Source organism: Leguminivora glycinivorella, chromosome 18 (genome assembly GCF_023078275.1).
Source record: "Leguminivora glycinivorella isolate SPB_JAAS2020 chromosome 18, LegGlyc_1.1, whole genome shotgun sequence".
NCBI classification, from domain to species: Eukaryota; Metazoa; Arthropoda; class Insecta; order Lepidoptera; family Tortricidae; genus Leguminivora; species Leguminivora glycinivorella.
The window spans coordinates 20,209,093-20,222,681 of NC_062988.1; the positions used below are offsets into that span (position 1 = coordinate 20,209,093).

Sequence of the window (13,589 nt, forward strand, 5' to 3'; positions counted from 1 at the left end):
GGTATTAAAAGGTACCTACGTTTTGGTCTCTATTCAGGCATTATAGGTAATAGGTAGGTAGGTGCTAAAATGAAATAAAATAAAAAGAAGAAAAAGTGGTGACACATGACAGGTGTCATTCGGCCGTGATAGCAGCTCGGAGGACGCGCGATGTTTACAGAGTGCAGGGAGAGGCACTCGGCGGCGTGAGCGACATGCCGGGAGCCTGGAGCGCGCGGGCGGCGCTAGTGCTGCTGCTCGCCGCCGCCGCCGCCGCCGCCGCCGCCGACGAGCCGCTGGAGGACGAGGTCGAGAGCGCACCCTTTGCGGTCAGTCCGATGCCAACTAAACGCTACACTTACGCCACCAATGTCGTTATGGTCCAAGTTCATCGACGAATGCTCTTTCTCCCTGTTTTGGAGTGAATCTGCTTCCGAGATAATTCCTTGGTTCCATTTTGTGACATCTATCTGTTGGTCGAGTTAGTCGCAGTGACGTGACGTAGCAGTCGTAGCATATTATACCTACAATGTACTTGATGAATCTATTTACTATCAGGGTATATGATCTGCGATATATTACATTATGACCACATATCGGACACTGGCGATCAAATATGTGAAAGAGGTGCTTTCCTAGCACACGTTCTAAGCTCGTGTAGATGAACGCGTGCAATGCTTGTATGAGTGTCATAGACAGGACGATTGTTCGCGTTTTTGACAGGCGGTAACTGTGGGGTAACCTGTGGTATGACTGTAATACGCGTTGTAAGGGTCACAAGAAGGGCTTAAGCGCCTCCACTTCTGAAGGCGAAGTCATTTTTGCAAATAATTGATATTTTAAACAATTTAAAAAAACCGGCCAAGAGCGTGTCGGGCCACGCTCAGTGTAGGGTTCCGTAGTTTTCCGTATTTTTCTCAAAAACTACTGAACCTATCAAGTTCAAAATAATTTTCCTTGAGAGTCTTTATAAAGTTCTACTTTTGTGATTTTTTTCATATTTTTTAAACATATGGATCAAAAGTTAGAGGGGGGACACACTTTTTTGCCCTTTAGGAGCGATTATTTCCGAAAATATTAATATGTATTTATGTATTATCAAAAAACTATTTTAGTAAACCCTTATTCATTTTTAAATACCTATCCAACAATATATCACACGTTAGGATTGCAATGAAAAAAATATCATTCCCTACTTTACGTGTAGGGGGGGGGGGGGGTACCCTAATAAAAAACTTTTATCCAAATTTAAATAGATATCATACACGAAAGAAAAAACGACAAGGCCCACTGGTGGCCGAGCCGGGAATCGAACCCGGGTCTTCAGCTTACGCGGCTAACGTCTTCACCACTAGACCACCCGCCCGCCCTCTAGTCTAGTGCAGTGCTAGTGCTAGTGTAGTGTAGTCTAGTGCTAGTGTAGTCTAGTAGTCTAGTCTAGTCTAGTCTAGTGGTGAAGACGTTAGCCGCGTAAGCTGAAGACCCGGGTTCGATTCCCGGCTCGGCCACCAGTGGGCCTTGTCGTTTTTTCTTTCGTGTATGATATTTATTTAAATTTGTAATTTATATATAGTAGTGTGACTACTTGAAAAAAAGAACAAATCGAAAAATATTCAATAAAATAATTTGATTTGTTCCCTAGTTGAACTTTTATCCACTTTTTATTTTTGCACTTTGTCGGTGTGATTGATATACATATTGGTACCAAATTTCAGCTTTCTAGTGCTAACGGTCACTGAGATTGTACGGTTGGCGGAATAACAATAAAATACGGAGCTCGATTACATGTGTTTATTGTTCAAACTCAACTTACAGACTACTCAATACATGGATGATACATGACATATATATCTATAGATACACATACACCACACGCCCCCTCTTCATTTAAAAAAAAATACATAATAGAGAGTGTGTTTTTTTTTTTTTTTTTTAGGAAACATATGGCTTAGTCCTATTTTTGTGCAATATATTTTGCTTATTTTTATTATCTAAAATGATTACATTTGGTTGTATATCCTTAACTACCTTATATGGGCCTAAATATAAAGGGTCCAATTTATTGGTGCGAGCTTCATTTTTTACCAAAATTAAATCGCCTTCTGCATATTTTACAGTGTTTACATCAGTGTCGTATCTGTATTTTCTTACCTCTTTACTTTTACAAAGATTTGTCTTAGCATCTAATTGGGACTTTTGAATCCTATATTTTAATTCGCATGGGTAATCGTTATGGTTATATAATGGGTCTAAAATATCTGTTAGATGTGTCGGTATACTACATAATTTGCCAAAAACAAGTTCAAATGGGCTATATTTAGTTTCACTGTGTACAGTGGTATTGAAAGCAAAAGACCAATAAGGTAACCATGTACTCCAATTTTGGGGCGCGTTGTTTGTTTGAATACGTAAAAAGGAAATTAGATTTTTATGACTATTTTCTAACGCACCTATAGTTTGATGATGATAAGCGGTTGAGGTTAAGTGTGTAATTTTTAAGAGTTTGCACACTTCTTGCATGGTAGCTGAAATAAATTCCGTCCCTCGATCGGTAACGATCTCACTAGGTATGCCGTAGCGTAGAATGAAGTTGTTTACAAATGCAGTAGCAACCGCCACCGTTTCTTTAGTTGTTAGGGGATAGGCTTCGACATACTTTGTGAGGTCGCACTGTAATGTTAATATATAATTATAACCATTGTCATCCTTAATTAACGGGCCAACTAAATCTAAAAATATTCTACTAAAAGCTGACTTACCTGTGTCAGTTATTGACATTGGTTCTCGTATATACTTACTGTGTTTCTGTCTCTGACATGAATCGCACTTTTTCACGAAATTTATGACATCTTTTTCCATGCCGTTCCAGAAATACAGTCTTTTAATATTGTTTAACATGCGCCTAATGCCAGCATGGCCACTAGTTGGCAGCATGTGGTAGTCATTTAGTATGACACGGATTGTGTCTGTATCGGTAATCCTTTTTATTCCTCTTAAAATATGTAACCGTGGGCCGGTCCACGTTGGTAATTTATTAATGGCACGCGTTAACTCTTCTACTTTTTCTTTATTATTGTCATTCTTTATAACATACAAGTTATTTACATTTATATTTGTACAAAACAAACTCAACGCCCTCGCAAAGGCAGCTCGTGCGCAATACGATCGGGATGATGGTTTGACGTAAATTATAGACTTCGTTTCCAAAAATGCGAAGTCTTCGCTCTCTTTTGTGACATAATGTTGCAAATTATTGATATCTTTGTCATGTAGATTTAGCAAGAGTTCTGTGTAATTATTTGGTACTTTTAACATGTCTACCACTCGGGGTTGGGGTGTTATAACTACTTGACTGTCAGGAGATTTATTTTGTGGTTGTAACATATTTTCATGTTTCCTTCGTTGAGCCCTAGTTAGAACTGCTATGATGTTTTCATGCATTGCTTTTAATTCGTCACTACTGATTCTTATACGAGATAATGCATCGGCTGCGACATTGTTTGTCCCTTTGACATATTCGACGTCAAAATCGTACTCTTCCAGTACTAAACGGAATTTCATTTGGCGACTATTTGGATTAGACATATTAAATAAATATATTAGTGGTTTGTGATCTGTTTCGATTTTAAATTTCTTACCATACAGGTATGGTCTAAAGTATTTTATTGACCAGACAATCGCCAAAAGTTCTTTATCTATAGTAGAGTAGTTGATTTCCGCTTTATTCAGAGTGCGACTGGCATAAGCTACGGGTCTATTATCGCCGTTACTCAGAATCGCACCCAACGCATAACCACTAGCATCAGTTTTCAAAATAAATGTGTTATTTTCGTCAAAGTTTGGGTATTGAAGTATGGGTGGATTTGCTAATTTTTTTTTTATTTCATTAAAGGCTGCATTGCAGTCATTTGTCCAAACAAATGGTACATTTTTCCGGCATAGTTTTGTTAATGGTAAAGTAATTTCTGCAAAAGAGGGTATGAATTTTCTGTAGTAGTTCGCGAATGCAACAAATCTACGAACGTCATCTATATTTTCTGGAGTTGAATAGTTATCAATAGCTTTTGTTTTTTCTGGATCAGGTTTGACACCGTCTGATGACACTATATGCCCTAAATATAATAATTCTTTCTTTAAAAAGTTGCATTTATTAGGATTTAATTTTAGATTAACTTGCCTAAGTCGAGATAATATGTCTATAAGATTTTTATTGTGGGTTTGTAGGTTTCGGCCGTAACAAATTAGGTCATCAAGGTACACAAGACACTTTTCATGATGCAAACCCGCCATTGCAATTGTCATGGCCCTGGAAAAACAATTAGGGCTTGTTTTCAGACCTTGGGGTAATCTAGTTAGCTGGTAATGCCCTGAGTGTGTAGTGAATGCTGTTAGTTTTCTACTATTTGGATCTAAATTTAATTGATAATAACCTTGGCTTAGGTCAAGATGTGAGAAATACATCGCTCCTGAAAGCGAGTCTAAAATGTCCGTTATATTAGGAAGCGGAAATTTGTCATCAACGATCTGATTGTTTAGTTTTCTAAAATCTATAACTAATCGCCATTTTTTTACGTCAGAGTTAGATTTTTTTGGAACTAGGAGAACTGGGCTAGACCACTCACTATTGGATGGTTCGATAATGTCGTCTGCCAACATTTCTTTAATTTTTTTATCTATTTCATCCCTATGAATTTGTGGCAACCGATAGGGTTTCACATAAACAGGAACGGAGTCTGGTTTCAGTGTAATATTAGGTTGATAAATGTTTGTGGTCGACAACTTATCCCCTGGTAAATGGAATACGTCAGAGTATTTTGCGCAAATATTTTGTATTGAGCGTCTTTCCTCTGTATTTAAATGAGACAAATTTAAAAACGACAGCATTTTTCGAACACGTTCACTGTCTATATTGTCGCATTTTTCAAAGTTACAAATATTGTAGTTGTTTAAAGTAGTCAATTCCGGATTTAAGTTCGTTAAGGTCACGCCATCTTCCCGGGTGTTAAGTATTTGTATGGGAATTTTCCCATTAATAGGCGGACTAATACTTCCTGCAATGAAAATCCCTTTACCTATTTGTTTCGGAGTTACTATACAATCTTCTTCGAAATTTGTCCTTATAAATATTATTTTTTCGCATCGCGGCGGTATGAATAAGTTATCATTGTCATCCGGTTGTCTTGTACATATTGGTAACGTAATAATCTTATTTAAGTCATGGTTAAATAATGAGAACATATCGTCGTAATAATCTATGAAGCAATAATATTTTTTAAAAAAATCTCTACCTATCAATGCATTCGTCCAACACGGCCAATCTTTTATGACGTGAAACTTGTGTTCAAATTCCGCACCATTTATAATGAAGCTAATGTAAACATATCCTTCGGTATCGAGACGTCCCCCGAGGCCATTTACGGGAATGCTACTTTTAGTAATCGGAATGCTAAGCTCAATTACAGTTTCAAGGCTTATAGCGCATAATGATGAGCCCGTATCTAATAGCCAAGAACATGTTACGTCATTGACGGGTAATTCTATGTAGTCACTACTATCACATGAAAATATGTTATGCACGAAAAAACTCTGATTCATTTTCCTGTGTTGCCGGATTATTTGTAGTCTCGCTTGAATTGGGTAAATTTTGGTTTTCAATGTAATTTACACTCGGGCGGTTGTAGTTGTAATTACCTCGATACATGCTACGCGAGTAACGATTACCCCGGTGCATGTGTCCTCGATAGAGCGGGCGCCCGCGGCTGCCCGTACTATAAGTCGCAGTCGAATCATTTCGAGTTGCGTGTGAGTAGGCGTGTTGACCCCTACTACTTTGGTTGTACCATGTGTTCCTGCCTCGGCCTGTAAATGGACGGGTGTTATACTCACCTGAGGGTCTTCCTCGGGATCCCGTAAACATCTCCTCTTGCGACTGCTGCTCCCTTGAAGAAATTTCTTCGTCTTTAGCAGCTCTTATGACGTCCTTTAAGGATTTGTAGTCACGCGCTGTTAATATAATGCTTAAGTTACGTGATCTCAGGCCGTCAGTGAAATTTCTGATTGCTAATTTTTCATTAATCGGTTTTAACACGTCGAATGCTTTTTTGTCACCGTCGGCCTGCGATATCGTTAAGTCTACGAAAAGTTTTTCTAATCTTTTACCATACTCATCGATAGTGCTAGTGCCTTGTTTTTCTTGAATTAGTTGAGCGTGAAGCGCGGTAGGGGATTTTTTTGTTAATAAATGCAATTTTAGGTCGTCTATCAGGTTTTTACAGGACGTATAAGAAGATGATAGGCGTAATTTTGCGCTTTCTGTCAACCTAGTTTTTAAAATAAATTTTATTAAATTCGGTTGACTGTCCGAGTCAATCATGTCACTGTACAATTCTATGGCGTCAATCAATTTCTTGACGCTGTCTTCATCGCTCGTTATTTCAGGCAATAAAGACACCGCCGTTTTAAGGTTAAACTTTTCCATGGTGTTTTTGCTTTCAATGCCCTGTGCCGTACAAAATTCTTGTAACTGTACGTACAAGTTTTCTATTCGAATACAAATTTCTTTAATAGGAATTATGTCACTACCCTTAATAAGATTTTTTGATATATCTGCATCTAATGTCTCTGAACACTTTAGGTATTGTGTATACAATTGAGTAGCTTTTAACAAGGTATTTTGCAACACATTAGGAGTTCTTTTAATTTTTGCTAATTTTTGTGTATTGTCTTTAAGTTTTTTAAACTGTCGAAGACACTAGAAAGTTCTTCCACCATTACATACTATAACTAGGACACATTGCACTATGTAGCACACTGTTTTTTTTTCTTACGTGAATTTAACACTCACTATTACGACACCGTTGTTTAACACTGCTCCTGCATTTCCTCCTGCACTAGACGTCGTCGTCTGCTGGCCGCTTATCCCTTCTAAACGATCTTCTGAACATGACGTGATGGTTGATTTCTCGTTGAATCCACTTCTTGTGGCACTTATGGTATATTTTATATATTCCGTAAAGTAACGTCAGCAAAACAATGAATAATATAATGGCTAGGATGATGTTGGTGGTGGAGGCATGAAATTTCAATTGTTGCAAGTCGACATTGTTGCTGCCCCCTGCTGCAGTTTGAGCGATTATCACTTCTTCTTTTTTCTCAGTGGAAGTTGAAGAACCCATTTGGAATTTTCGTTGCACTGGTGTTATTAGACACTAAAACTTTTCCTGCTAACGGTTGGACTGCGATTATGCAAATTATCGGCTGGAATACTGTCTGTTCTAGTAAGGCCGCAAACAGTCTCGGTTTCGAATCACTCGCGACGCACATATTTGGTCTGATCACTGACTTATTAGGCAAACACGCGCGGCGCGTGGCGACTGGCCAAGGGTCGCCATGTACGGTTGGCGGAATAACAATAAAATACGGAGCTCGATTACATGTGTTTATTGTTCAAACTCAACTTACAGACTACTCAATACATGGATGATACATGACATATATATCTATAGATACACATACACCACAATTATCCGCGGACGGACGGACGGACAGACAGACATGGCGAAACTATAAGGGTTCCTAGTTGACTACGGAACCCTAAAAACGAAACAAAAATACATTTTTGAAATACTTATAAATAAAGCTCTTTGATTTGATATGTAACACAATATAGTTCATAAAAATTTGTTTTTTAATTGTCACTTTTAGTTAAAAAATATATAAATCTGTAAATTTTGAGTAAGAATAAGAAGTAAAAATTTGCGATGAGAAAGTCTACAACACCTTAAATTCTATGCATTTAACGGAAAAAATATGCCAACGCCATCAGTATTCTGTAATATACTAGGAGTGGCCTACACAATTATTGCAAAGATGAAAGATGTCAAACCTTCGAGCAGATAGAAAATATGGTGCAGTGGGGTAATTTCGAATAACTAAATGCTCGGGTAATTTCTAAAGGGGAACGTTGATATGATGGAAATTAAATGGTAATTTTTATGTGAGTTTGGTAATGAGCCCGCAGGAGGTTAGAGCGTGTTCGTGTAATTGTGTTGCAGATAGTGGTGGAGCACGAGGACGGGTGGCGCTGCGGCGGCGCGCTGGTGTCGCTGCGCGCGGCGCTCAGCACGGCGTCGTGCGCGCGCGGGCGCGGCGCGCCGCCCGCCGCCGCCGCCGCCGTCGCCGCCGCCACCGACCTGTGGGCGCGCTCGCCCACCGCCAACAGCGCCGACGGCACGCGCCGCGTCGCGCGCCTCGCCTTCGCCGCTGATTCTCAGGGGGTACTTGTTGTTTATACGCTGTTGTTGTTAATCTTGTTGTGGGATACAGGAGGGATATTAGCTTTATTTTAAAACCTGGCCCTGTCACGCCAATACACAGGAGCGATAGAGACAGATTGCATTTCTGCGTCGTTTGGCGTCGCAGAAATGCTATTTGGCTACGAGGCCTGAGCTCTTGGAACAGGTTGTTTATTGTAAGGAGAGATAATAAAAACGTGCTTTTTTATTTTATGGCTACTTATCATTAGTTATCATTGTAGAGTAGCCAATGCCTCAAAGAGGTATGAAGTTATGTTTGTAACGTACTACAGAGTTTATCGGAGACGGACAAGTGGACGGAAGAGGCGTGGATGGGCGTGGTGCTGGACATGGCGCTGCTGGAGCTGGAGGCGCCGTTCGGCGCGGCGGCGGGCGCGCGGCCCATCCTCATGGCGGTGGGCGAGGAGTGCGAGCCGCGCGCCGCCGCGCCCGCCTGCCACGTGGTGCGCACGCCCGCGCGCGCCGGCGCGCCGCTGCGCATCGGCAACGCCGAGCGCGCCTCGCCCATAGTCTGCGCCTCCGTCGCGCCGCACTGGGCCGCCGTCTCCGACACGGCGCTCTGCCTCGTCGGCCCGCAGTTCTGTCAGGTGCGCTGCCATCTAACTAAGTACTTACACGGAGGACAGTCTGCCGTGTCGTGTCGTCATGACACGTCCTTGGCATGCTAGCCGCCAAGAATGACACGTCATACTACATAGTCACGTCACACTACTGCAATATTTGAAGACGTCTTACATAAATCGTCCAAACCCCAAATCTACGGCGAAAGCAAACAAAGGTTAAACGTTAGGCAAATATGACTGTGTGTGTTCATCATACAATGCCCTTATCGGGGTTTTGTGATTTCAGAGCGACTGGGGCGTGGGCGTGGTGTGCGCGGGCAAGCTGTGCGGAGTGCTGTCGCGGTCGGCGCGCAGCCCGGCGGAGAGCGGCGAGGGCAGCAACGAGGCGGGCGCGGGCGCGGGCGCGGGAGCGGGCGCCGGCTGCGGCGACACGCACGCCGCGCTGCACGTGCCGCGCTGGCAGGAGTTCGTGCACTGCGCGCAGACGCGGCGCCGCTGCGGCCGGTACGTGCATGCCCACACGACACCGCATCACTTTATTGTCTCACTTTATTACCAATTACCACAGCATAAATATCAGGCAACTGACTATAAGAATGTATTGAATATATTTACCACAGAACTTAATTTAGATAGAGGAAACAAATTCATATATTTGTATAGGGGCCGAGCGTGTCAAATTTTGTACTGAAGTTGATTCTTGCCTGTAATTTTAAATATGTCTCAGGCTCTTGATTGTTCATAATTTTTGTGTTGTTACAATTGAATATCACGTAACGAGGCATTTTTTATGTTTTGGTTGACTTCAACTTACAAAAATTGACGCCCGAAAGCTGCAAGCTGCGAGTAAAGACGGACAACTCAGTGGATTTCACTGAGTTCATTTGACACGCTAAGTAGATACGTTTGCTTGATCTATGGTATATATGACATCTGTGATATTTACCTAGTTCCTCATCTCATGAGAGACTAGATCCTCATGGATTCTGCAAATGGTATTAGTCCTCGGCTAATTCATTTGAAATCATGGGACTTCCACAGTCTGCCAGTCAGTCTGTCAGCCCGTACGATATTTGCAGTACCTAGTGTTATTAACAATAGGCAATAGGCGTCATGTTTTTCAGGTTAAGGCGTGATCTCACCTTACGCTGCTGCTAAAAGACGCAAAGTGTATACTCATCGAGTCCATTATCGACTTTATCGTCTATATCGATCTCTACAGTTGATCTTTCGTATTTTTTATTTGATTTGAGAAATAATGCATCACCAAAAAGACTGTTAAATGTAAGCTCCCGGGAACATGTCTTGCGAGAGAGTGAGTGACAAGACTGACAAGTGAGTGTGAATAATGTTGATGTGAGTGTGTGCAGGGACAGCTGCGCGGCAGTGTGCAGCGAGCGCATCCTGCTGGAGGGCCCGCCGGAGCTGCCGGAGACGCCGGCGCCGCGCGCGGGCGCGGGCGCGGGCGCGGGCGCGGACGCGCCGCCGCCGCGCCGCGCCCCCAAGTACCGCCCGAGACACCGCACCACGCCCGAAGGTACGCGCCACTGGGTTCACTACATGAAGGTACAGATGTAGTTCGAAAAGGTTTTCCTTCGTATGCTTACGGACACGTAAGAACGTGTCATGCTATTTCAGTCAGTCTCAGTACAAGACGTAAGTTAACGTTTAACTACTTAAAAAACTAATATCATCCAATGAGAATAACATAGCCTTCGTCTTTGTTGATTTTGGACCAGACTCCAAAAAGTTAAGGGAACTTGGTATGGCACTTCATACTTTCGTTTAACAAATATCAAATTTACAAGGAAGTGGAAATGTGACTATTCTGTAGCTCCATGTTATAAAGTCAAGGACAACTTTTTGGTTTGATAGTAGATAGTGTTACAAGGGAGCAAATTTACATATTTACAGCGAAGGCGTAAATCCGAAACGAAGCGAAGGATTGTACATCCTGCCTGTAGCCATTGAATCCTGAGTGCAGCGAGGGATTTTAAAATAGAATTCTTAGCATAGTGAGGCATTCAAGTGCTAACACCCAAGGAAGAAATAATTTTGCTACCATGTGACATAATTTTCAAATCGCCTATGAGGAAATCCCAAAATATGAATTGTACGTTCCCAAAATATGACAGTTTTTTTTTTTTTTAAATATAGATTTTGTTCCTATGTGCAAACTCTTTCTTAGCTTAATATTTTATACCTACTGACAACATAAAGTCCTTGAACAGGAAAGTGCTACTTCACTCCCTACTAACAAAAAGTACCGTTTCCGAATGGTCTTAATGAGATTCTGTGTAGGTTCAGATGAGGACACCACAAGAGGAGTAAGGGAGATGGGATACACCACAGAACAGTCGCGAAGAACAGAGAGCGACTGGCCCTCCGCGGAGGCGACGTGGAGGCGCGCGGCCGCCGAGCCCGCGCCCACGCGCACCGCGCCGACGCCGCGCGCGCGCTCGCCGCCGCCGCCGCCGCCGCCGACGCACACGCCGTCCACGACGCCGAGTCCACACGCGAGAGCGCTGCCCGCTGGCGGCAGAATGTCACAGTTTGAGTTCGAGCCATACCGGGCTGATTTCAAGGTAGGGCTGGCTGACAGTGACATTCCGTAGGTACCGTATTGGCTACGTGCACGACAATTACGCCCACTACCATGTGAACCTGAAGTGGAAAATGTCAAAAACTGACATGTAAACAAACATTATATTTTAACGATTTTTCGTTAATTTTAAATACATCGAATAACAAGAGCAAATACATCGAATAAGCAAGAGCATTTCAAGTGTAATTTAGGTAGATAGATTATAAAGACATGGATATAATACCAAAAATCAGTTTCCAAAGCCATTACTCACGGTATAAACTTCCAACCCCAGACTACAGAAAGAGTCAATAAATTGGTGCTGGCAGGGCATATAAGGAATCTTGAAGAACATAGGAGTAATGGTACAAGTTCTTCGAGCTAGTGATATGGTATTCGCTAAACCTCCGTCCCGTTAATGCCATATAAAACAAATCTAAACGTAAGTACCTAGTCATGTCCGCGGCCGCAGAAATATTCGACACGGGCCTATTCCCAGGCTAGGCCTGAATCTTTAAGCATAATCTTTTACGGTAGGAAAAATACTAACAGCGTATTGAACAATATTAGGTAAACAAAGCTTAAATATAATTTATTATAATGTTTTGTTTTGACATGTCACTTACGTTTTCTTTTCACCGTAGCTATCCATTTAGTTCTTTGATCCAATTTCCAGTGTGCTCTAAGAAACGCATAGAACGTGCAACGACTATTTATGCCATTATTTTTACAATTAACAACGAAACAACATTGATACCCCATATCAAACATTACACCACATTGTATTATATTTTATGAGTTTTGATAGATGACAACCACAATCAGTGTCGATTTTGACCACCGCAAGCACTGCGATCGCTTTGCTTACCCCCTCCATGCACTTCGCACGAAGCCAATACTAACTTATGTTATTATACTACATATAATAGTACGTTACTATAGTTAGAAACTGTACTAAACAGCACGTTTGGGGAACCACCATCAGTAGCGGAGGTACATACCTAGATAAGACAAGGATCTAGCTAGAGCTGTTTTATAATAAATAAATAAAATAAATAAATAAATATTATAGGACATTCTTACACAGATTGACTGAGGCCCACGGTAAGCTCAAGAAGGCTTGTGTTGTGGGTACTTAGACAACGATGTATATAATATATAAATACTTATATACATAGAAAACATCCATGACTCAGGAACAAATATCTGTGCTCATCACACAAATAAATGCCCTTACCGGGATTCGAACCCGGGACCGCGGCGCAGCAGGCAGGGTCACTACCGACTGCGCCAGACCGGTCGCATTATAATGTTATGACGAACTGTCTGCGTAGCCGAATACACAAACGCTCACGAAACGCTCACGATAATATCTCTTCCGTAGCTATTTATCTCTATTCTCTATCGCTCTTGCGTAATATTGGCGCGACAGAGCTAGACTACATTTCTGCTGAGTTTCAGCGTGTCGTTTCGCGTCGCAGACATGCCATCCGGCTACGGCCTGAAACTATTGATTGCTTATGGGTAATTGTTATTTCAGATCGGCGAGTACAACGACAACGAGGCGAGCTACGACACCGGTGGAGGGGGCGGCGGCGCGTGGGAGCCGACGCGCACGACGGCGTCGACGGAGGCGAGCACGTCGCGCGCGCCCGAGGCGCTGCGCGAGGACGCCGCGCCGGCCGCCGCCGCCGCCACCGCCACCGTCACGCTCGCCGACCTCAAGGCCGGTAACATCGAACCGATCTCGGCTGCCAATTCACTAATTTGTTCGCGTTATGTTTTTGTTATTGTGATTTTAGGACATATATTTATAAATGTTTATTAAATGTTTACCAAAGTACGATTGATTTGCCTCGTTTGTCCCGTAACGATCCTTGAAAGAAAAGGTTTTTTTTTTTTTTTTAATGATCGAAAAACCATCAGGCCTTCTCTATCGCACTTACAAATAGATAGATAGACTTACATGATCTGTACAAAACAACCGTTACCTAGTTTCCGTCTGTAACAGCGACATCTATTAGGTACATTGGACACAACGCTATACAACGGCTCGAAAATTGAGCTCACCTAGACCGGTATCAGATGTATATCTGTCCTATAATATTTATTTATTTAAAAGCATTAAAATTAAAGATACTGCGCTAG

At 42.1% G+C, this 13,589-nt stretch overlaps 1 protein-coding gene across 1 annotated transcript; it reads left to right on the forward strand.

Annotated features, from left to right (window-relative positions):
• Positions 1-194: 194 nt before the first annotated feature.
• On the forward strand, positions 195-13,276 carry LOC125235813. Its single transcript, XM_048142401.1, has 7 exons — positions 195-308; positions 8,034-8,255; positions 8,567-8,881; positions 9,144-9,361; positions 10,228-10,394; positions 11,159-11,442; positions 12,982-13,276. Exons 1-7 carry the CDS (start codon positions 195-197, stop codon positions 13,267-13,269), a joined length of 1,608 nt encoding a protein of 535 aa, XP_047998358.1. The 3' UTR covers positions 13,270-13,276.
• Positions 13,277-13,589: the final 313 nt, after the last annotated feature.